Source organism: Polypterus senegalus, chromosome 3, assembly GCF_016835505.1.
Source record: "Polypterus senegalus isolate Bchr_013 chromosome 3, ASM1683550v1, whole genome shotgun sequence".
NCBI lineage: Eukaryota > Metazoa > Chordata > Cladistia > Polypteriformes > Polypteridae > Polypterus > Polypterus senegalus.
In genome coordinates, this window is record NC_053156.1 from 115,935,961 (window position 1) to 115,962,513 (window position 26,553).

General features: G+C 37.7%; 1 protein-coding gene across 2 annotated transcripts; it reads right to left on the minus strand.

Moving 5' to 3' along the window:
- On the minus strand, positions 1-26,362 carry prdm1a (PR domain containing 1a, with ZNF domain). Of its 2 annotated transcripts, none has more exons than XM_039747851.1 (7): positions 26,068-26,362; positions 16,106-16,354; positions 12,636-12,755; positions 9,972-10,221; positions 2,653-3,770; positions 2,321-2,449; positions 1-965 (listed from the first exon to the last, which is right to left on the minus strand). In XM_039747851.1, exons 2-7 carry the CDS (start codon positions 16,301-16,303, stop codon positions 402-404), a joined length of 2,379 nt encoding a protein of 792 aa, XP_039603785.1. In that variant the 5' UTR covers positions 16,304-16,354; positions 26,068-26,362; the 3' UTR covers positions 1-401. The 2 variants fall into 2 exon arrangements, with proteins under 2 accessions (XP_039603785.1, XP_039603784.1); XM_039747850.1 differs by lacking the exon at positions 26,068-26,362 and adding an exon at positions 17,859-18,073.
- Between the last annotated feature and the right edge of the window lie 191 nt (positions 26,363-26,553).

Genomic DNA, 26,553 nt, shown 5'->3' on the forward strand with positions numbered 1-26,553 from the left:
AAAAAAAAAAAATGTACAGAAATAAAGTATCAACAAAGAACAACCATAAAGAAAGTAAAAACATCATTGTACAGTATATTCAATTACAATGATTAATTCATTGTAAACATTATATCAAATTATTGCTTCAACTATGATAAATTGCATAATAAATTAAGAATGATACACACATTAAACATAAAAAAGGGGGGGAGAAGTTTGAGAAAATGATTGTCTTCAACGTAAGTGGGGAAAAAGAAAGAAGGGACTCTGCCAGTGCCTCTTGTAAGCCCTGAGAATAGAGGTCCCCTGACACGAGACCATTACTGTAGCAATTCAAAAAAATAGAATAAATGTACAATATATTGCTACAGGTACCTGGGCCATCAAAAAAGTCAAATGTACATTTTCCTCCTTCAGACTCAAGGATTTCGGGGTTCTATTGCTTCTTGTTTTACCTTTAGAGGTAGAAGAGGCAGCGAGCTACTCTGAGGCAACTTAATGACAGATGTCTCATTGCTAGGCTCATAGAGCCCCCCTGGAATAAGTCCGTTGCCAATGCTCGTGTGAAAGGAGGTTTTAAGGTCCATCTCCCTCCACAGCATGTGGAATATCTGTTTCTCCACTACCGTTTCTACGTCCATGTTATCCACCTCGTCAAGGCGGTCAGCATTGTCGCTAATGTCAAACTTGTCAATTTCTTCATTGACCCGATTTAGCTCTTCTGAAGAACGTCCGCCAGAACTCTGAGAAGCTAGACAATTGCCCTTGAGGTGGACTTTGAGACTACAGAGATGGATATAGCTCTTCTGGCAGTGTAGGCACTTGTGTGGTCGCTCACGGGTGTGCAGCCGCTTGTGCAGCTTGAGGTGAACAAACTGGGTGAACTTTGCAGGGCACAATTTGCATTGGTAAGGCTTCTCCCCAGAATGCAACCGCAGATGAGTCTTTAAGTTGCTGGTGCTGCTGAAACGTTTATGACAAACCTAAAAGACAAGAAAAAAGTAAAGCTTAACACCTACTCTACTAAGTAAATGTTCATTTGGTATAGCCTTGCTGTTTGTACGTTATATATTATACAGTATATAAACATACTTATGCACACATGCATTCACACTCACACACAGGTCAATGCTGTATTTTTAAGGCAGAACCCTCTACCACGTAGGCATTCTATAAGGTAATGTCTTGCAACAACATTTATTTTCATACAAAGCATGTACCTTAAATTACAAACAAAAAATCTCGAAATAATAATAAGGTAAACAAAGATTCTATATATTTTATTGACTTCAGAACTCAATGTGTTATCCAAGGCTGCAACAAACTAATTATATACAAATAAGGCCAAAAATAAAGATTTTTGTAAAGTTAGGGAAAAGGATAAAAAGCAGGCTCCTGGAATCAGAACAGGCCATAAACAGACAAATTAAACCTTGGCCATCATTTGTTCAATTCCTCAGTTACTGACTCAAGTTATCAAATGTAGGCACATTACTACTAACATAATTTAAAAACCTAGTTAGTTATGTATGTAAACTGATAAAGTGAAAGTTTTTCTCCGATTGCGAGAACAAAACTTCTGAGAGTCAGAGGTCAAAGCTGGATTTAAACTTCAGGCACGCGTGAACTTCTCCTGGTGTATGTAAAGGTGAACCTCAGGTCCCCATTAAGAAAGTTTCAATGTTTATGTACTACCATACAGGCACATTCTATTCTGACAGATGGCACAAAGCATCCTACACAGTATTAAGCACTTAATATCCATCCATCCATTATCCATTCCGCTATATCCCAAGTACAGGGTCACGGGGGACTGCTGGAGCCAATCCCAGCCAACATAGGGCGCAAGGCAGGAAACAAACCCTGGGCAGGGTGCCAGCCCACCACAGAGCACTTAATATGATGCAATAAATTATTTATTATTATAAAAAAATATATATATAAACTGAACAAAGACTATCAGTGTCCCAATTTATATAAAAGAGATTCTGCCAGTCAAATTAAGTTTTTTAAGCCTCTGGTAGCACACAAAGAGGCGCAGGTACAAGTCGCAAAAAAGAAGTAATGTATGTGTATGTGTTGATTTTGTTGATCAATAATGAACAATGTTATGGGGGTCAACTTTTCACGTGAATTTTCTGACCTGACAGGAATGTTTGGAAACCCAGCCTTGCTGCTCCAAGTACTGTATTTACAACAACAACATGAAAAAGGAAACCTAATTGTCAATGATAAAATATATATAACAAAACCAAGTTGACTGCCATGTAAAAAAAGGACAGCAGAGGTCCTTATTTTGTGTTCAGTTTTAAAATCAATGGTACAATCAAGTCCTTACCTGACACTCATGTGGTTTTTCTCCGGTGTGAACAAGGTAGTGCTTCTGTAGATGTGCTAATTGTGTGAACCCTTTATTACAGGTTTGACACTTAAAAGGTCGTTCTCCACTGTGTACACGAAGATGAACCTGATTGGACCAAAAAATTGAACAAAATAAATTATATATACACGCACAAACATATACACCGTTGGTAAGCAAATAAAGGTCTGCTATTTACACAACATTTATCAATTATATGGATGGCTTGATGGTTCACATATCACAGAAAACTTTTTTGTAGTTTAACACAAAGCAATCAATCTCATTACATGTTCAAGAAGACAACCTACTTTTAAGTTGGATAGCTGCCCAAAGGTCTTGCTGCAGACATTACACTCGTACTTGATCTTGCCATTCTGTTTTTTCAACGGGTAAGGCAAAGTCTTGTAGCCAGACATATTGCGCTTCACCTTGGTTGGATTCACAGCTTCGTCATCATTCATGCTGCTGGGCAACATGGCTGAGGTAGACTTATTTGGCATGCAGTGGTCCAAGATGGCTGCAGTTCCTGCTGTGGGAGAGCCAGTGTTTGGGCTTGGAGGGCTATCCTTGAGGCTAGTGGCCAAACCAGTGGCAGAAAAAGCACTGTTTGGGGCTGGGATAAGAGAATCCCTGTGCGGTTCTAAGGAAAGCAAAAGTCGTCGATTTCCTTTGGGTGGAAGCACACTAGGAAGCACAGGCTGATTTAGCATGTGTTGTGTGAGGCCACTCCCCGCCAGCAAGTTGTTGTAAAGAGGATACATACGTTGGAACAGGCTAAAGCTATTTAGTCCATTCAAGTTAGTGCCAGCCCCACCAACTGTGCTTAGATCATTCAGACCATTAATGCCACTATAGCCAACAGGGTAATGAGATAAAAGGTATCTCGAATAATGAGGGCTAACTGAATTGTAGGAATGTAAAAAGGCTGAAGACACATGGTTGGGGGGAGTGTAGCTTGGGTAGGCACTGATGCATTTGCCATTGTATAGTCTGTTAAGGTAAGGGAAGAGATCTTTGGGTTCCTGAGAAGAAGGAGTTGGAGGAGAGCTTGAAAGGCCGGGGCTGCTGTGTGGACTGTTACTTTGAAGACTGTGATCCAGATTGCTGCATGCAGTGGGACTTGGAGTGGCAGATGACTGGACCGGAGATTGAGTAATGTAGCTGGGAGAATCCAGGCCATAAACCGGATTAGACTTTGAGTAATCCTCTGGGACATGAGGACGGACGGGATATACCACCCGAGGCAAGAAAGTGCGCTCCATGTTGGGCTTCTTTAGAGGAATTTCAGAGTCTCCAGGAGAGCTGCGAGGAGGCTTATTGTTCATTTTAAGAATCTCCCTCACACTGTGCTCTGTCTTTCCGGATGTTTTTTGCTGGATGCAGTCCGTCTCGGTCGCCTGCTGCTTTTTGTCCATAAGGCTTTGCTCTGCATCATAAAGAAAGCAAAACAATTCATTAGAAAATTCCAAGGCTAAAAATCATCATTTCAGCCACAAATCCCAAGTATGGCCACATTGGCAGTGCTTTTCATCAAGTCATGTTATTTTACTTACTCAATTTATTTTGGTTCAGTTCAACAGAAGATTTCCACTTTTTTTTTTTATTAAACAGAAAGAGATGTTCAATTACAAATGTACATTTTAAGGTTTTAATGTTAATATAGTCCTTAATATCAGCCACACAGAAAAAGTAAAAAGAACAGTCATTTATGTTTAGCACAAAAACAGCCTTTTTTCCATTATAGCCTGATTCACTCCTGCTAGTGGCAAAGACAAGAGACCTGAACAGAACTATTATAGAACCATCAATTGCCACACGAAGAAATCTATCTGGCCAAACCGGACAGTACCCTGACATAACCGAGAAGCACCTAACAAGTTTACACAAAGAGTGTCAAACATGCTTTCACTCTTTTGCTTCTTGTCTTCTAGAGCCTATGAATTGAGCATGACTGCCATTCTGCTACAGAAGCATCTGCCAAACCACAGTGGGTGGCTTACTCTCCATTTCAACCACTTAGCAATGAAAACAAGGCATTGCGGAGGGGAGAGTGCTGACTGGGAAGTTCAGCAGGGGAGAAGAATAAACATAGCAGGAGTGTAAAAGGCTTTGGCAGCCACTTGGGGAAACTTGGCAATACCACTGACTATTGTTTATACTTAAAAAGGTCCAATTACAGGAATTATAGGAGAAGCCCAGTTGAGCTGAGCAGCCATGCTTGGTGTATAGTAGTGTAACTTTAAAGAAGTACAGAATTACAGTGGAATGGCCTGATCTGTCATACTAGTTTACCATCATTTAAACACACACATAATGTCTGATGTGGTACTCTAGGATCTGTCTGCAGAGAGCTTGCCTGTTCTCCTCTTGTCTATATGGTTTTCTTGTTTTTGTCCTTGTATACGCCTCAGATATGCAGCTTAGATTGACTACAAACTCTGACCTGAACCCTGTGTTTGCAGGTCTGGTTGTGTAAGGGTACCTGATGATGGACTGACACCCCATACAAGGAAAGGATTAAGCCCACCTCACAAATGCAAATTAGAATAAGTGACTTCAGAATATGACTGAACGGAATACTGTTCTGAGTTTGTTTACTGATGAATTCACTGAAGGCAGCAAAAGACAAAATGCTCTTTGTTACCAAACCAGAAATGAATGAAACCTGCTGCTTGCATTTCAGCTAAGTCAGTATCAAAGGAGAAAAATGTGTCTACACATGTAGTGAAGAGGTACACAGCAGACTTTTTGCTGAACATTTCAGCGAGAACATATATCATCAAGTCTATTAATTTTGGCACTGTGGTGTGAAATATTGGGTAAGCCCTTTGGATTTTAAACTACACCGTTACCGATATAGTGTGTCACCACCCTAAGCATGTTACTTAATCAGTTTGTGCTTTCAGAAAGCAGTATGATGGATGGCTTATACTTTTTATACTTTCCTCAAAAGTAAACATGTTAAAATGGCAATACTGGAATAGGAAACCACTCTTCATTATTAGACATGTTTTTACTATGGTAAAATTAACAACCATCTCACGCCCGGTCTACAATATATTCCATTAGCTCTTCTGATACACAGTAAGTTACTTTGTTAAAAGTAACAATAACACAAATACCTGCCACCTGTCCATTAATTAACCAAATCATTTCCATACATGGTAGTAAGGAATTCGAGCCTACACCAGTAACACATGGGCACAAGGCAGGAAGCAAATGTGTATATGGGCGCCTGTTCTCCCCGAGGCACACTTTACACACCAGACCATTCTGGAGTCATCAATCCACTGAACATTCACCCATTCAGAATGTAAGGGGAAAGTACATGGCCTTGTAATTCTCCTTTAGTAAAGCCATTAGCCAAATCAACAACAACAATAATGAAAATTTAAGAAATAATGGTTAACAGTGTGAAACGCACAAGGAGTCTGCTGTAGGCTTTGGTGCTGGGTTTATGTTTGTGTGGTATACACTACTACATGCATAAAAAATATATTATTAATAAATGTTGTCCTCAATTATTTCCCTCGCTCTGGCAAAACATAACAGATGATGAGTCGTTTGGGTGTAAACGATAGCATACTGTGTCACAACGAAGACTTGGAGTATACAATATCAGATTATAGAACTTTGGTAATATGCAGCCATTAAACACATCTCAAGACCTGAGCAAACATTTTGCTGGAATTGTGTAAAAATGCAGTTTCATGTAAAATTAAATCAAGTAGCATGAAGACAGACCTTCCTGTCAAAGTGTCAGCACTGGGAACCGATTTCTTCAAATCTACACAGAATCTCCTTTTATGCACAACATGATACTAGCGTGCAAAAGCATTAATGTTCAAGACTGTTAAGCATCACATAGACCCACACATGCTGAAGTACGACTTTCAAGCAGAGGAAGTGCACACACCCGGGAATCAAGCTACCTTTCTTTACTACTTCTTTGAAGAACTCATTCATCCAGGAACCCATAGGGACAAGACAAAAGAAATGCAAAGCAAACAAAGAAGGACTTATCAGGGAGATACAGATCTACGACCGAGGCTGGCTTGACAGGAAGTTCAAGTCGTCAATAAGTAACCTCATTTTTTCAGTTAACTAAAAGACACCACATGTGGAAGATGGTAGTGCCATCAATAGTGCCAACTTAGTTTATATGCCATTATTTTCTTAAGAAATGAATTATGGACTTCGACATTGGATTCTTATCAATTTGTATCCTTAAGAGGTCTATTAGACTAATGGAAAAACATTTTTTTCAGAGTCTGTCTCGTGTTCATGCCAACATTTTTCTTAGGCAGGTGTTGTGTCCTTATCTGATCCAAGTTTTCAAAAGGTAAGATCATGCAAGCTTTTGGGATTGCACAGCTGAAAAGATGTTTATGCATATTTATACAAATGCCATACTAAGGGGACAAAGCAACAGTATAGCAAATTAGTTACATGCAGAATGCAGACTCGAATAAAACTTTAAGGACGCTTGATACTGCAAGCTAAAATGTTTGTTGGATCAAAAACCTTTTCAGATCTCCACTGTTAGACAAGCTTTTTATCCTGTAGGGATTATTTCTGGTAACTGTTGGTATGGCATTGTAACTATTAGGCAGTGTGTTCAAAGGATGATCTTCCCTATAATCATTTCAACGTTGGTTAAAATGCAAGGGGCTTGTTATTTTAGGGGCATATTCCCTACATATTTAACCACTGCATTTGCAGCAATATCATAGATCATACGAAGTAAGAATGAAAGACACAATGCAAATAAAATGTATTTTTATAATTATTATTAATGAGCAGTATATCGCAGATACATTATTTACTCAGACACTTAAATACTTGCCATTGCCTTATTTTCACACACATACAAATATAGAGAAACTATTAAAAAGTACTAAACTGTGTCTCGCTTTCTCTTTTGTTGTTGTTCAGTAGAACTATAAAAGATTTCTCCCCTGGTTACTCCTACCCTTCCTTTCTGTTTTTTTTTTTTTTAATCTCATCATCTCAGTTTAACAGGCTAAATATCAAGAGATCTTACATTATTCATATAGAGCTTACCAGAGGTATATGATGATATTTTAAACTGTCATATCTAATGAGCTATTATACACAAAACTTGTTGCAAATGATAAAAATCAAATCTTTCTTGGTTTCAGAATTTAGATACCACAGTTTTCCATGTATTATATACAGTACTAAAGTCACAACAGACCACAAATGTATCAATACAGTATTATAAGGGTGCTCTCAGCCTCAAGCACTAAGAAACAAAAATCATCTTCACATTTCCAATCCAACTAACGCAGGTATGGGCAATCTTCAATCTAGAAGACTGACATACCTAAAGTGTGTTGTAATACATATCATAAACTGTGGAGATTTCCAGCGTTTGCACGGACCACTCGTGGCTTGTACATATTTTCAGTATTTAAACTCAGAATTACCAGCAAGAACTATATTGTTTTGAGACAACAGAAATATGGATAGCTGATACTTTTAACATATTCATCAATAGTAAATGTGTTAACCTGGTAATACTGGAATAGAAGTCCTCTATTCTCTGATTTTTTACTGATATATTCTTACCATAGTAAATTAACAATGACCACAAACCGAGTGTAAAGGATATTGCATTATCTGTTTTCTTCTATACTATGAGTTACTTTGTTAAAATGAACAATATATCTGCTAATTTCAAAAAGAGAAACCCCAGCCACTCTAGTCACATAGTTTGAAGCCATTCATTTCTGTATATGGCCATGGGGTACCAGAGGCTATACCAAAAGCACACCAGGCCGTTCCAGAGTCACCGATCAACCAGAAATTAACCAGAAATTGCAGGAGAAAGTATCTTGAGAAAAAACACAAGACACGTGAAGAACACACTAACACAACGTGGACTGTTATGGGCTTGGTTTGAACTTAGGTATATGGAGCTGTGTGAGCTCTATTTAGAGTGACACTGCGCCACCCCAGAAGCACAATTAAAATCCAGAAGGATCAAGTAAATGACATAAAAAGAATAAAGCTCTTATACTAAAGCTAATGTATAAGGGAAATGTGAAACCTACCCATTCATCCACTGGCGCTTTCAGCAGAATTTTGAGAGCCAACAAATCAATAAACATAAACAAGATAAAACACTATCTGTATTTACAAAACAATCGATTTACTAAAATAAGGAGTTCACCTAAACTGAATTTAATGAATTAGTTGCCTCTAACGTCTTTCACTGTCTGTGACTGTTTGGGGCCATGTCTACCTGCCATTGATCTACCCACACATTTCTGCACTGCAACACAAACATGAAAGCTTCACAGAGAAGGCATCTTGAGTTGTGTGGAACTCTGTGGTGCACCTCAAAACAAGTCTTTCTTTATCAGTTAGTAATGCAGACAGTGGGAATGCTGTATGTGATATTATTAATTTTAGTCTTCCTGCTCTCGCGCTTACAATGAACACAGCAGCCTTGCTAATGCATAAAGGGTTAGTTTTTATTCTTAATTCTGAAACACCTTGTAGGAGGAAAGAGTCATCTCACGACAGCTCTGCAGTTTAAGACAGATACTGGGTTTCTTTTTTTTTTGCTGATTCACATTTCAAGGCTAAAATAAGAACTATCATTACAAGACTGATCTGACTCAGTCATGTCGTTATGTGAATGTCACAAAAAAAAAAAGAATGTGTTGGCAGTTTTTGTATTTCAGTGTTCATTTTAATATAAATACATTCATTCTTAGTATAATTTGATTGACGGATACAGGTAATAAATAAGTATGCATCTACTGTATTTAGTTATTTACGTCACTAAATGCATTATGTTTTGCCATGTACTAAAGATTTATATTTGTGCATCTGGATGTAGAGAATTCAGTCATGCCACCAAAAGTCAGTGGAACACATCACTGTACTAAAAAAAAGTATTATTTAATTGAGGAGAAATAAAATTGTCAAAAAATTCAAACATCAAAATAATACGAGAAAAACAAATGGATTCAAACTTTAGGCATCTTATGTTGCTGTAGAGATTGTGCAAGGCACAGCAGTACATTTTAGAGGCCTAGCCTGAAATACAAACCTTTTCAGGCAGTTTTAAAACAAGTCACAAGAGTGATTAGCAATATATTATTAGGATATTTTAGTTGTCTGCAACTATGAACGACATCAGCTATGCTTTTCTGCGTCATTAAATGTAGTATGTACATTTGTGACATTGCGGTTTCTTCTAAAGGAATGAAAGAATTTTGGTTTAACAAGGGTGACTACAAGAAAACATATTTTTACTTGAGAGAGATTTCCTAATTTCCTGTAATCTTGTTAATAAAAACTATTTCCATAAACAGCCTCATGTGAAGCCACTTCAAGTGTTCTTGCAAAACTTCTGGAAACGGATCTCTCCCATACACAGACGTTTCGAGAGTGCATTAGGACAGAATGAAAATTACTGTCTAGTTTTGTTTTATGCAATTAGTCCCCCATTCCATTACAAACAATCAAATTCCCAAGATGTGAAACATCAGACTGATCTCTAAGCTTTAGTTTTATTACAAAAATAGAAGAGACACTCCCCTCCCCAAACACACACTCTACCCCCTAAAGAGAACAGTTAAGTACAACTTACGGATTTTTATCACAAGCTCCCGGGAAGGTGGATAGTGAAGTCTCTTGGCAAATTCTGCGCAGTACCAGACTAGTAGCTCCTGGTTTGCAGGAATAGCCTTCACAGTGTAAAAGTAAATGTTCATTCCATTCTGGCAAGCTGCCAGGTTCTGTTCCTGTGCCGAATGTGCTGGATTGACATAACGCATCCAGTTACTCTTTTCTTCATCAAAGCCATCAATGAAGTGGTGAAGCTCCCCATCAGAATAGATCTTAAAGGGGGGGAAAAGGTCAAATATTTTTGTAAGCATAGTTATTGAAGTTTTTTTTTTTTTTTTTAACATTAACAAAAACAGGGTTTCTTGGTCCATCTTAACTCCTTTTTCCAACAAGACTCTGAAAAACTCTAAGCTTCCTCTCTCCTCATACTCTAATCTGGGTCGACCACTCACTTGTTTCTACTAACCAGTGGACAGAATGAAAGCATTGCTACTTTATAGCTAACCCAGCCACGTTCTTAAAACACAACAACCATATAATGCCTTGTTAATTGGAATGCATTCTGACACCTCTCCAGCTATTCTGGCACTAAACTCTTCTGGGGTCTGTATGTAAAATATTCCAAGAAAACTATCTTTGCAGTTACCGGACATTCATAATCTCTCCAGAAGCGTGACTTTAGACATAAAGATGAGACTAATTTATTTTTCTAGCTCTCACTTAAATGTGTTCAAACAGGTCCTCTGGTAAGGAATGTACACTGGCCGTTCTTGTCTGTTTTTTTCATACCACAAACATCACAATTTGTCCAAATTTGAGCTAGAAAACTACTGGTTATTCAACAGTAGCAGCACATTTCCACTAGTAGGCACATGTTCCTATGGTAATGTTATCAGTGCTTAAAACAAAAAAGTAGATATCAAGACAAACATTCTGCAAGGCATGGGATTCCCTTGTTTGGCCATTTAGGTTATAGTTAAAGGGCCTAATATAAAATACAGTCAAAGGGTTATGGGGCTGTTGATAATTTTTATACTAATGCCTTAAAATCTCTATGATGCCTTTCTGTTATAATCAAAAAAGAAAACAAAAATAAAAAAAAATGTTCCTGTAAAGACAGAAGAGGAAATAATTGTGGCCACTTTAAAAAAATAAGACAGGACATGCCCTTTAGTAGTTTTTGGTATGAGGAAATGGAAAAGTAGCAAGGTGATGTCTGTACAACTGACACATTAGGTTTGGTGGTGGTGGGGTGGCTGTGTTTTTGTACGTGAGTAACAGTGCATTTCCAGGAATGGCACTTCCATTACAGTGCATACTGTAAACTTTGGAGGAAACTGCTTTCTAAAGGTAATTTTAAAAGCCCTGAATTTTTTTCCACTGCATGATTTACTGCACTTGCTGACAGAATATGTGACCTTTGTTCTAAATCTGTAGACAGGCTATGTGAAATGGCAAAAATGATTTGATACTTATTATGGAAAAGAAAAAAAAACTGAATAAAATTCACCCAAAAAATAAATAATCTCACAACAAAAAAAATGTTTACCAAATAAGGTTGACTTGGCACTATGAATGAGAAAGACAAAAATAATAAGCTTTATCATTAATGCACTGCTCTGTTTTCTTAAACAGCTGGATGAGAGGGGAAGCATGATGCTGCAATACAAAGTGAACTGTCAGAAATCTATCATCTTCAGACCTTTTTTTTTGCAGAGGCGGTTAAAAAGGTCAAAATAAAGCAGTCAGAGCTATATTCCAGGCTCACAAAGGGGTTTACCAATTTTAATCTTTAAAACTAAAATATTGTTTATTCATTGCTATATTTCACACCTGTGGCCAGTATTCCATCTACCCCCGCAGACATACTCCCATGCTTCTTGAGTCAACCTGAGTCGAGGAAGTGACCCACTGCTCAGCCCTTGTAAAGCCCCTACTTGAACTACTGCAGTTACAATGCAAAAAGAAAACATGTTGTTTCCTTCATCCACTTTGTAAAATAAAGACTAAAAGAGGAAAACAACCATGTTTAAAGAATTTGGATTGTTCCCCTATTTCTCTATTCTGCATTTTTAAATTCTGTAGATCACTGCGAGGAAACTACATGCAGGCTCTTTTAATGATCCCCAAAAGAAAAAAAAAAAAATCTACTTGGATTCTACTTTTACTCATCACAGTGCAGTTTTTAGAGGTTTATACCAGACCACTATCACTTAAAAAGAAACAAATGGCTTTTTAAAAATAATTGGAGAGTTGGTCTTTTTTTTTTTTAATTAAATGGCAATAGAAGACAATTAAAAAGGAAAAAAAACAGATAACTACTTAACTATATAAACTCATCATTTCTGGTTGTGGTTTCTTTGAATCCACAGACTACATGCTGTAACTTTTCTATCATATGGTTATTTTTATTATTATTATTATTAATAATAATAAGAGCAGAAACACATTCCTTTTTTCTTATCTACATAAATCATAAAGCACAAATACATATAAAACTAAGCAAAATGTCTGTTCATGCAGGGGGTACAATGCATTTCATTTTTTTCAGATAGAAAAATGGGGATACATTTTTCTACACACATGATTTTTCCAAAATTTTACTTGCTGTGCACATTTCCTTCAGATGTGCTCTACAAACTGATAGCAACCCTAACATTGCACAGTTACTTTTATTTTCACTTACCCGCCAGAAATACTTTCTATTTGCATTTTTCGGTACAGCATCACTCCTATAGGCCTCACCCACAAGAGGCCCAAAACGAGTTCCTTTTGGGATGTACTCCTTGCTGCTAACTCCAATAACCTTAAGGCCAAAAAATAAAGAAGCAACAAAACAAACAAACAAATTTAAACAATTGACACTTAATAATGATCCTATTATAGTTTTCTTTAAAGTAAAATATTTAAATAAGTTACCAAGCGATAAACAACAAAAAGAAGATTTACATTCTGTTGTCCAGGACTCTTCAAAAACCAGCAAGAAAATGACTAAATGTGCTTAGGCAGATTTCATAATGCTAAATTGGTTTAAAAATGATACTAGATGAATGGATAGAATAGTCATAATGAATACATATGGATATATTTAGCAGCTTTTAAAAACTTGCAACAGAAAATGACCTAAATCTTACTTACAAAAAATATAGTGCACCAGCTCATTCAACATATAATATTATAAAGTTGAAAAACACAAACTGGTATTAGGCTATATAAATGACATAAGACCCTTGGTCTTTGCGTCAGGTCAGCTCATGCATTCAAATCCATATGAAACACCCATACTGCTTTCTTACAATTCATCCAAATGTAAAGGCTTATCACCATTGCTGACAAGTTTGAACATTTTCTCGGGTTACTACAGTTGTGTTCTACATTAGAAAGACATGTTGTGTCTTTGAATTGGATTGGAAGCATTAAAGCATTGGTGTGTGAGCAAGTGGGTCCTCAGACTGAAAGGCACTCCAACCAGAATGAATTCTTCTTTTGTACCTTATACTGTCTGGAAATGTCAAGGCCCTACTGATATGGAATTAGTAGGTTAAAGACTCCGGATTAATGAATATATATTTTTATTTATTCCGAGCCACCTGTACTTTGCCTCTCCTCTATTTTACCCTTTCCTTTTTTATTTCTCCAATTGAATTTACTGTATTGCTGAACCATTTTGAAAGGTAAGGTGAACTGCATTTAGAATGTTATTGATAATGATTAAGTACTTCACAGTACATAAACTATGATTAAACATACACTTTCATAAAGTTTAAATTTAAATAAAAAGTTTCAAGTTTTACATCTCATTTCTGTTTTTTTCTATCACACTTAAAAACACAATACGCAAAAGAGAAGGGCATGAGATACATATGGCATTATCAGCCCAACATTTCCTTTCTGAACACTTTCAGAAGATTATTTTTATTTTTGGCTCTCTGCTAAATAATGGCAGAGATCTGAAAATGACAGATGCGATTTTCATTTTCCCCTTTCATTTATCATTTACATCCTATTATACCAGAGAGGGACTTTATGCCCTCACCGTTCAAATTAGTAGTGGAACAAGTTGCACATCATATACATCCTACAAAAATGTTTTAAACAAATTGCTTGAATGTATTAGTTAAAGTGTGCAGTGAAGCATTTAAAGCATTCTTTGCTCACTCTAAAGTACATTTTGAATATTCAACCAAACTTGTTTTACGAGATAACCCGAAATTACTTTGCTCAATGGGTATACATCTTCCGTACATCCTTGCAAACTACTAGCAGTATGGAATTTTGAGAGAAGGCTTGGTGCAACGTATAAATTTACATTGAAACAAACACCACTAGAGTGCTGAAATATTATTTCTTGACTGCATTTCGACACAAGGAGGAATTAAAACAGATTGCAAAGTAGCATTTCAATAACAACATTAATACATTTCTGATTATACCAACAACAAATAAAATATTGTCTTTTTTTTTGCTTTGTGTTACATTGCCATGTGAGCTGAATAATCTCAATGAATTATGCAGCCCTTTTCAACACAGATTGTATTCACTTAAGTACTGTACCTTTATGCTTAACTTGTTGCTTCACTGCCTTTATTACAAAACAAAATATGGACTACAGGTGAAGGTAATTCAGTCCCAGATTACTGAGCCCCCATTCACAGAAGTCTCATCCTGTGACCTCTTAATCTATTTGTGGCATCTATCACTGTCATCGGCCTGGATCAAGACCCACCATCTATCTCACATAAGTTTCCCAGCTTGAGACCTCTGTGGATCCCTGACTTTAGTTAAACAAATCCAACTCATTCAGACGGTTAAAACAGGAAATTTAGCATTCATAATTTCCTGTTAGTCTGCTGGCCAGCTATAGAAGGAAAAGCAATGAAGCACAAGTTTCTAAACACTAGGAAAACAAATGATTATTTTTGCTTCTAGGTATAGTTACCTCTCTAAAATGCATGACAAAATGTATGGTTATAATTTTGCATATCTGAAAGTATGGATTACTGTCTGTCAGTTGCTTAATCCTCCTAAAGTACACGTGTCTTTTTGAAGAGGCTTCAGGATTTTAGATGTTGACTTTTTTAGTATTACTTCAAAGATCTGAAAATTCCTTTGAATATGCAGAAAGAATAATCTACTCATCATTTAGAGTTACGCTTCTTACATAGCTTGTTTTAAAGGCATGCAAAGAACGAATAAGCCGCTGCAAATTGAGAAAACAGCCGATTCCATGGCTAGTAACCTGTAGTGAAATGTGCATTTTTAATGGATACAAAAAGTTTGTCTAAACAGCCTTTCACTCAACAACTCCATGTACAAAAGCTAAGTAAACATACAAATAACGCCACTGTTCTTCATTTTACTTTCATAAACTTGAGATTCAATCTGCATTGTTAGCCCATCTTTGTATTTTTTAATCTAGAAAAAAAAAGTCACTTTTCACAAAAGTCCAGACATCATTAGCTAATTATAGAATAAAATGCCTCACTTACCATTTTGTTTCAGGAGTAAATCTTTAAATATTATTAATTTGCATTTAAGGAAAGGCATAATATTACTGAATATACTACTAAATAAATCGGGCTAAATATTAATTATCCTAACAATAAAAGATATTGGCTGTAATAGGTCAAATTTTGTTCTGAAGAACTGTTCCTGTCTAAGAGAAATTATCAGATCCTCGTCATGGCCAAACTAAGTGCAAAAGTATCTGTGAAACTTTACACATCTCCTACATCATGATAAAAAAAAGAAATAAACTTGTCTCCGTATGATCAAAGAATCTTTCAAATTATTTGAAATTTACTCAAACACTCCATATTAACTGTGGCACAATTATTAAGCCAAGCTTCTGTAAATAAATATACAGAATTTATTTTAAAGTGGAACTGCGATAAGTAGGCGATTGTCTTAACAAAGTATGATGCTTATCTAGATGTAGATTTAATGGTTACATTTCACTTTACGCGGAGTACTTTTTCAAATTCGAACATGGATACAAAAGGCAATAATTTCTAGCTTAAATGCTCTATTTGTGTATTAAAAAGGATAATATCTTGGTAACAAAATAAGTGAATTGATTTTATAAATTAACATATAAATAAGGTTGTTCATTGCTGAGAAAACTCATTTATTCAACAAACAAGAAGCAACACTCACCTCTTTTGAATTAGGTGCATATTTAAATATTAAGTTTCGCGGAAGAGAAGCCTCAGCGCGGGTTAAGTTTCCAGCATCAGAAATAAGGTCCACTGGATGGTCATTGACTATGTAAGTACATTTCTCTTCAAATTCCTCCTCTGTCCATTTGGTCATGTCGGCATCCTCCACGTCCATTTTCATGGTGCAGTCTCTCATCTCCGGTGGGTCCTCTGCACGTAATATTTCCGAGCTATGCTGTGAGGCAGCCTGAATGAAGAAAGAGAAAGGCTTTAATCTTCATTGTCGCCGCCCCCCAACCATCCCCCAACTGCCTGTGGTTTCCTTCGAGACAGAGTGACTAATAGGTCAGTCTGTTGCACTATGGGACACAGTAAGGGAACAGTTGGTACCAGCTGAGCAATCAGATAGTCAAGCAGGCTATAAGGAAAGCTAGGTCCAAGTCTCCATAATGATGTGTGGAGGAATGCTACCACTGCTGCCTCAGGGTAAGTCTAATGAACACCCACAGAGTGGAAAGACATGTCTTGATTTAAAAGTATGTGGAGGGAGACACACATATATACAGAGAGAGAGAGAGAGAGAGAGAGAGAGAGAGAGAGAGAGAGAGAGAGAGAGAAGAAACAAAAAACTTCACAGATTTCACTGATGAGACAATACATTGCCACCTGGTCAAAATGTGTAAAAATAAAGAGAAGCAAAGGGGATTTATTTTCTATAAATGAGAGATGACAGGGCATACTAATATTTGTTCATTGGTCACTTCATGAGTGCTCCCTTCCAAAACAAATAAATAATACCGGCAAGCTGGACAAGTTTGTCAGGTCTTACTGCCAGCTTGGATCCGATTTGTACACCCTCACAGGTAAGCCAACGTTTGAAGTAGCAAATCGTTCATGAAAACATCAAACATCCGCTCTGCTTAAAAACATGAGAGAGCACAAATCTGTGCAGGACGTGGTTATACTGTAGGAGGTGGTCTTAGGACTTAAGGGGGAAAAAAAAGTGTTGCAAACAAGGGAAGGAAGAGGCAGGAACTACCTTCTGCGTCTGAATGGAGCTAAAATTGGCAGCAGTGTGCAGCACAAGCGGAACCAGCACGCCATTCCAAACAGCTATAGGGAAAGAGCGGAGGTGGGGGACAACTTTCCCACCGGCTGCAAGAGCCACAAACAAAGCGCACAAACAACCTGCCCTGACGTCCTCGACTGCATCCTCTCAGGACTGGAGGAGCGCCTGTCCTCGTCGCCAGGGCAACCAACTTTTCCGAGAACGCGAGTGAATCTTGAAGTCGGTGAATGAAGGGGGCGCTCAGGTAAAAAGAGAGAAAAAAAAACTGTTTGAAAGTAGTAGGCTTCTGTTATGGAAAACATCCCAGCTCGAGCGTAAAAATGGAGTATTAAAGACAAACTCCGAAAGTGGCCCTGGAGAGAGACTCAGGCTTGTTGGCACTGCGCGAGTGTCGGCGCGACAGCGTTTTGAATCGATAGACGCTGCGGAATCTAAACTAATTAAGAGGTAAATTCTAGAATATAAACTTTTTGTATTATATAAAAAAAGTGAAGGCGATGCCTGACAACAGAGACAAAAGTGCGACATTGTGCTACTTTGTGCAGTTCGTTCTTCCCCTTCAGTCTTCACGTGTTAAAATATCTCGCTTTCTGCTATTAGTTCAATAATAAAATTAGATAGCCAGGTTAAAAATACACGTCAGGAGAGGAAAAGAGAAAAGCGCCGACAGACGAGTACTCACCGGGAATGCTTGAGCCGAGCCACACATAGGGCTGAATGGCTTGTGTCCGTCGCTGCGCTCCCTGGACAGGTGCTGCTCTGTCTATGTCTGCTGCTGCTGTCGTGCGCGTGCCTCGCTCCGCCACTGGAGCGCCTCTGCGAGTGTGACAGACGAAGGTGTGCGCGCTCAGCTCTGCGCTCGCAAACTGACAGTCGGCTGCGCTCAGCTTCTCTACTCTACCTCCTCAAGGAGGAGGACGGCTGTATGCCCGCAATAGGAGGTGGGGCTACACACATCCCCACGCTCTCCGGAGGGTTATAAACTGCCTTTTGAATTTATGATTATTAGTGGTGCTCGTGTTATTGCTTTCACTTCTAAAAAACGCTCCGCCAGCGATATCAGTTCTGAGTGCACCACAGTCACCAAGCGCTTCGATAAATTTGCCGGAGATGATCGCGCTTGGTTTTAAAAACAGAGGGACTCTCGTTCACGCGGCTGCTTTAACTACAGTCCGGGCAGAACTTCCTTTCGCCGCCTTTACTTGCACACGCAACAAATTCTGTAAGCAGAACTTTGCGGTAAAGTATTTGTTTTACAGTTAACCAGTCTCTTTCTGGAGGCTGAAACGCAATGGGAGTATATTTTTAAGCTAAGACTTGGGGGGTTTGGGGGGTTAGGGTTTGAGTCAGCTATAGAGTTGTTAGCTAAAAAAAAAAAGAATTGTGTGATTTGTAATGTGTATAAAAAATGCGCAAACCTAAACCTCACACACTAATCATTGTAAAAGTGCACTAAACGTTAAAAGTAAAGGAACAGTACGTCCCTAACTGAGAACTGTGAAAGTTTAACCTTACATATATACGCGTACTACAAATATGAAAAAAGTACAGAATGCAACTTAAATTATTACGAATATTAAACAGGTATATTTTTTTTCAGGGTTTTCAGCAAAAAAACATCAACTTTTCGCTAATTAGGTAAGCCATTTAAAAAAAAGCTCTCATTTGTTATGTTGACCTGGATGCAATGGAGCAAACAAGAAGTAAATTAATCAAGTTGTTTAGGGTCTTGCATTAAATGAAAGGTCGTAGACTGAAACTGCAACTGCATGGATTCCAGACAGGCTCCTTAGGCACTGTGTAACACTAACCTTCTATAAAATGTACTTTCTATTAAATTGGCCAGCAACATTGGGATACTGGCTAGATCAGTACTCTTATGTAAATACATATTAACTGGATTTATCAAGTAAACTGTGTTTGAAGATAAAGTACTTTGCCATAGTGCCAGAGAAGATTGTGTGTCACTACTTAAAGCAGAGTCTCCACATTTTCAAAAGATTGAACCTCTGGATCCATTTCCAAAATATCTTCCCTTGGCTGACTTAAACTCTTATTTTCAGACACACACATATTGCTTGCGTGTTCTCAACCTCCTCCCTGCCCCCCTTTTTATGTGAAACTTTGCAAACCAAGGAAGGACATCCTGTGATGAAGAGACACAATACATCCAGTTGTTTACGGTTGGGATCTTGGATCAGCTTATTACAAAACAAATCGAATGCCTCACTTCCTTTACCGTGGCCTTGACAGATGCCCCAAGCAGAGCTGTTGCGTGTCCCAAAGGCATCTCTTGACAAAACCATAAGTTAACATTCATTGGGAGAACTAATGTTAAATGAAGTTTTACTCTCCCTAAACCTTTCACTTCATTCCTATGAGTAGTAATGACAGGGTGGAGCATTTAAAAAAAAAAATATATATATCACCTGTATGTGGTTATAAATCTGAACCTGTTTTACTAGATTTTGCAGTGCACCATTAAAATATGCCATAAAGTCTAGTAAAAGAAGTGATGAAAATTATATTATGAAAAGCAAATGACCTGCAAATACAATTAAAAAAAATAAAAACAACTTACCTTCTACTGAAAAAAGCAAAGTGAAAAAAATTGCTCTGTTTTTGCAAGTCTCTGACTTTTAAAAGTAAAATAAATTGAATGTGTTACATATTACTGGAACAGTACGTGTAAGCAACACTAGTGACACATTACAAGAACTGAACATTCATGGTATATCAGGGGGTTAAATGCTCAGTTATTTGAAGTCATTTTGTCTGTTGACTCACTGTACGTCAGCAATATCCTCAAAGCCTCTGAATGGTACTCCCTGGTAACCCACTATGCACCCCCTCCTCCCCTTTCCACTACCCCTCTCTTGAGAAATCCCCTCTGGCTTCCTCTGATGTTATCATCAGCACTGTAGTAATTGACAGATGCCACAAGACTAGAAAAGGCAACCACATCACCCTCCCACCCTAAGAAAAGAAAAAAAAAAAAACAGCTGTGACCAGGTTATTACAGTATATGTATAAAAACAAAAACAAAAGCAAACCTAAACCAGGGTCTAAGAGGCTAAGGTCAGGGGTCCCACTCTGCATCTCCACCCCAACTGTTCTTGTCAGTGACAAATCTGCAACCACATCACTCACAAGTTCTCCGGCGCTCGCTTCCTGGAAGCAGATGACTCGTTGATCTCAAGATGAAATCCCTTCCATGGCCTTACACTGGCAGCATTTGGGCTCCAGTCGCTGTTATTACACAGCAAGTGAGGTTTAAACAAAAACAAAAAAGTTCTTTGAAACCAACATGTGGTTCATCCCTAAACCTCAGAAGTCAGGCAGCCTGTTTAAGAAGGATGCCTTATGGATAATATACCCCCCTTCCCTCACCATCACCAAAACACCTCCGCCTATGCCCCCCAATACACCCACACCCACCATGCACTAAACTGACTTTAGGAGATCTTACAACCTCCAGGGTACACTTTAGAAACCCACTCAACAAAGCACTCTGGGTTGGGGGGATATTGAAGTGAAATTCAAATTGCCTTTTTTGTTTATACAATAGTTTTATGTGGTTTTCAGGCCTGGAGGAAAACTCCTTAAAACAAAAGTGAATAAGCCATTAAGTACCGCCCCCCCACTCCCCTCTAGGGTTTAATATCATTTGAAAGTTGTGCTTTTGTCCCTAAGAATTTCACGCGCACAAACACATAAACAAAAAAAAAAAAAAGTTTGGCCTGCAAGCTTGGAGCACCCTTCTTGACAGAGCACTCTCACTGGCAATAATTCAGCTTTCTTTTTGCTCTGCTGAATGTATATTAAAAGCACCCATATTGAAGCATAGAGCCTCCTCTCTTCATACGAGGATGGACACAAATTTTCCCATTTTATTGTTTTATCCAAATGGCAGCAAATTTGACTTTTTGAGGGAAAAAAATAAAACTACTAAGGAAATGACAGGTCATGTTTTTCCATTCAAATTTGTTAACTGTTGAATTTGCAAGCTAAATATATAAAATGGAAACATAAAAAAGGAGTGGCTTCTTTGTGTTCACTATACTACACACATTAACAACTTATTACTTGACTTTTTGTATATTTTACGCAAACTAGAGGAGTACTGGGATGTTACTGTCATAATTTTGTTAAGCTTTTTTGAGACACACCACCACACACTTTTAAGGTTGCACACATTGAGCCACTCAAGACACAAGAAATTGTCTTCAATATGCACACATTTCATACATCTTCCACTTGTTATATACTCAGAAATACCTTCGGATCAAGCTCACCTAAAAAAAAAAAAAAACATATCACAGAGTGCTTGTCTTGAACCCTTACTGCCACCTCTTATCTACTCTCCATCTAGATCCCTATTGTCTCCTAATGGCCTTTATTTAAGCAAAGGTAAATTTCACCAGGAGCTTCGCTTGTTTGCAGCTGAAATAAAGCTGTTCAAAGAAAGCCATACTCAGGCTAATGAAGGGTTGTGCCGAGACCTAAACAAAGATAGGTGCTAGGGCTCCCTTACAGTGAACACCACCAGAGCTGTAGAGAGTTAAACATTGTTCCATGAAAGGCTAATCCCACAATGGAGGGTCCATGGGTCCATTAAGAGGAATTAAAAGAGGTTAGAGGCAGCAGTGATCCAAAGCCTCAACAATGAACATTTACAATCGATCAAGCCACAGCACAACTTGTTGACATTTTAATGCTGCATAATTGTGTGCACAGCACGTGCTTTGGCCAAGTCTCGTCACACACTTGGAATAATTACTTTTCTTACATAAAGTCAGCAAAGGTAAAAACAGCAAGAGAAACTTGACTTTTTTAACCTCACATAGCTGACCCAAATCCAGCAACAATCTTTATGAGCAAGAGTGTGTTATGTATGAGTGCATGCATATTTTAAAAAACACGCACACACCACCCTATTGTACCATCTGGAATGACGGCCGCCGACCTCAGCAAGAGGTGAAGTTTGCCATGGGATGAATGCTGCACCCCAGACAGGACCTTAATCTGCAGTAAGAGCTAATCATGCTCAATTTAGCACACCAGTGATTAAATTGTACTTTTCATTACAACTAACAAGTGAGGCAGACACATGCCACCAAAATCAATGTCTCTATCACTTCATGCTGCAAACTGGGATGGAATACATTAAAAAAAAAAAAAAAAAAAGAAAAAAGATACTTAAAAAAAACAAAAAAAAACCTAAAAAAAAACAAAGCAAAACAAAAAACACACACACACATACATACATAATGGTCTGGTATTCTTTTTTGTGTGCCACTTAGCCAGAGTCTCTGAAAATACTAATTAAACCACTACAGCTTATCAGTTTTCTGTGCTAATCGATTTATCTGTATAATTTGTCTAAGGCTGGAATTATTTTGTCATGTATATGACTTTTTGGAATTCCAAATGTTTAAAAAAATACTTTAAAAAGATATACATATTCTGAACTGTTTTAAAAAACTAAAGACACAGGAAAATGCTGGAGGCTTATCAAGCAAAAAACGAAAATCATTTTATCAGAAAATGTACACCTTCTTGAGCTTTAAAAAGAAATGAGTTATTTTTTGCTATTACCATAAAAGAAAGGTTTTAAAAACAAGTACATGCTAAGCTGACAAAGATAAAGAAAATTGATATAGCAGGCAAAAATTTAAATTTGAGGAGCAGACAAATTCCATCCTTTTTTTAAGCCCTTTTCCCCACCCCAGTATTGTGTGTGGCACCCAAGGTTCTATCCCAGTAGCACTGGAATCAAGGCAAAAAGTCATTCAGAAGGGCACTCAGTCCATCACAATGTACATGTACTCACAAGGATCACGGTTGAGTCTAACATGTGTGTTTGCTGTCTGAGAGGAAACCAAAGGTACAGAAAAAACCCCACTGAGATCAATCTGCAAACAAGTTGTATTTAAATTCAAGTCAATGTGATTGAATGAATTGTTGTAGGAGAACCATACATATGGGATCTCAGAACCATGGTCTCAGTTTTGTTTGTTTTTTTTTTTGTTTTAAAAAAAAAAAAGACTTATTCTAAGGTACTTTGGTAAACATTAGCCTAAAAAAAGGTGGAGGGGGGGATTGGTTTATGTGGGCGAATTTGATACTTTGTAACATTTTTCTTGTTATATCAAACTGAAAAGAGTTCATGTCCACATAATGCATACAAGCCAAAAAAACAACTTATGGAGAGAGTCCCATAATTGGATGACTTAAGTCAAACTTGTACTAAGCAAATTAAAATGTCCTAATTGCACCTTCATTTATGCAACATTTCTCATTCTGACATCTTTTAAAAGTTTAAAACTGTATGTGTCAAATAAGCACTTGTTACACATTAGAAGGGTCACACAAAATCACCTTTGTTCAACATACCATCTAGTCTGTGAAGGTCAATTAGCAAATCGTTAAGAGGAAACAAAAACCAAAAGATGCAGTTAGCTACATGGACTGGAGTTACATACAACAGTCCAGTAACATACAGCATTAACATTAAATGTCAAATTCCATATCACACATTAGTTTGGATCAGGCATTGCGGCTAACCATCAGGCTGCTTCATTAATAGGGTTGAAAAGGATGTGACATTGTTGATCTGACAAAAATATTTTTGATCAATTGTAGCAAAAACAGGAACTTAAGTAGGTTTTTACTGTCTGCAGTACCTTCTGGGATGTTTAACACAGACTATTCAAGGCTGAATTGACTTGAAAGATCCAGACAAGAAAGGTTTCTTATAGATCAGCAGTTTGTGGAATACAACATACTGCATATTTTGGTTAATCACACTCCTTTTCTAAACATTTTATAGGAACAGTGCAACTTGTGTCCCCCATAAGCATGGATGTGAGCAGACGAGGCAGGAACGGAACCTGTGACCTTTTGGTTTCACCTGTGACTCTTTAGCCTCTAGGGTGTGCTACTTGTAGTCATAAATATACAAACATATTTACTGCTTTTTATTTAAAAAAAAAAAAAGAACTTTCAATATTTTTTTACATATCAAATTACACTCAACAAATTATTACAGCAGAAAGATATGTTTATTCCATTTTTATTACATTGACAATATTGTGATTCTGAAAGAAGATAATAGGAATATATATATATATATATATATATATATATATATATATATATATATATATATATATATATATATATATACACACATACAGTGTAGCTGATTGAGCTTTCAGGAATTAGCCTGCCTGTAAAACACAAAGGGTTAACTGGGTCAAACCTGTAGAAAAAGCAAAACACACACACACACAGAGCCCTTGTCCCAGCAGGGGCCTAACTGATAAAATGGTGTCAAACCCAAAGCATTTGTCAAACACAGACAGAGCTGAAAGATGGAATTAGGAAGTAGATTTATCTTGCATAAAGCATTAACTTGTATAAATAGTGAGTGAAAAAGGCAAACAGGTAATTTTTCAAAAAAGCATGTGGGGTCCACAAAGGTACAACTTTCTAACATTAAATCAACTTAATGCCAAACACAATACACATTAGAATAAATGAATGTGTCAAACCTTAATGAAAAAAGCATCAATATTACACTATGGCTTAGAATAACGATCCTTCTCAAAAAGTATACAATATCAAACAGAAATAGAGCACCCTAACCTTTCAGTAAAAACCTTTGTTTTAAATTGACGACCCTGTGCCAATAATTTAAATGTGTTGTAGTTATGCTTGTTCATACTTTGCCAAATTAAGATTACTTTCAAAACACATTGTCCTCACTGCTTCTTTTATTACCACTTTAACCAAGTGAAATCTTGTTTAATCCGACATTTAAAATGCAAAGTAAATATGTAACAGTGAAAACAATGCAAGATATGTGAAAATCAATAATCTGCCAGAAAAAAAATCAAGACAAATGTCTGTAATGTTGGAGAGGTTTTTGTAGGAAATTTGGAGAGGTTTTTGTAAGAATATATATATTATCATGCAGTAAGACCAAATCAGTCTCACAGTCAGATCCAGTGTCGTTACGGCGTAATATATAGATTGAGGTTTATTCAAAAGATTGCTCATTTCATAATAATAAATTAAATAATAACATAATAATGAACTAAATAATAAAACATCGCAACCGTGACAGCCTTGTTAACTATGCCTAGCAACATTGTCTAACATATGCTATGAATAAAATGCTGTGTAACTTTGAATCGCTAATGTTAACATAAAGGAAAAAGTCTGTCTGCGAGAAGTACTGAGGCAAATAGATCGCGGCCACCCGTCCGCCCCATTATGATCTTTGAACTTCCAAAGGCACAGCGCGGACACGTAACTGGATCTCAGTGACCACTGCATGGAGCAGGCTTGCCTCTTCAACTTCAGATATCCGTGCATGTTTTTCCGCTTTATTAGTATGAATTAGAAAGAATAAAGTTAGCCAACAACATAGCAGTAACAAAGTTAAACTTGACAGCTGTAGACACCGGCAGTCAAATCGTACGGTACCGGAATTCAAGCGATCAAATAAATCCTCATTTCCAACCATCCTGATCCCTTGGGACTTGTGCCCAGGTAAACGAACACGCAATTGCTTCACCGAGTCTCGGCACGAAAATACTGGCGTTCAGTCGTTTCTGGGTATATTCTAAGTGTCCCCAGCTACCTGATCGAGTGTACGTATGCAGATAGAAATATTTGTCAGCGCTTGAGTTTATGTGCCAAAGTGAAAAAGTTCACCGTTGTCCAGGTTTGCGCCCAAGTGAAACTGTCCCAGAATGCGCCTGCATCAGTGAACATACCTACTTTGGCTCGACCGTCCCTATGAAACAATTCATGCATCTACCTGGCTGCACGCCCGTACTTTCTTGGCTTTCTACCCTTTTGAAAATAACAGTAGTGATTACCTGCCATGTGAAAAGGTCCGTGTCTCAGCCTTCGTGTGTGCACAACACCAGTACTCGTCCAGATCCCGCTTTTACTTCTCGTTGCAACAGAATGGCATTCCACTCGGTACTACACGAAAGTGCCTTTGCTGATGGGATTTCAAAAAAAGTTTCCATATGCAAAGAGCCTCCCCCCGCCTTCTCTCATGTCAACTCCACCCCGCGCAGTAATTAGGCTTAACATGAGCAATTAACAAAACAAACTTCTTTCCAAAGCGACAGCCCGATGCTTCTCTCTCGGGCTAATTGCTGTTAGGACTCACGACTTGCCCTGCCTGTCCTACCTAAGGATAGCGCGCTGCCCTGCTCTAGGGCCGATATAATAATTAAAAAAAAAATCGACAATACGACACCTGAAGCAGGACGACTTTACTGATGCATCGCAAGCACGTTTATACGCCATGCGACTTTATACTAGTGGAAATGCCTTCAAATGACTTCATAGAA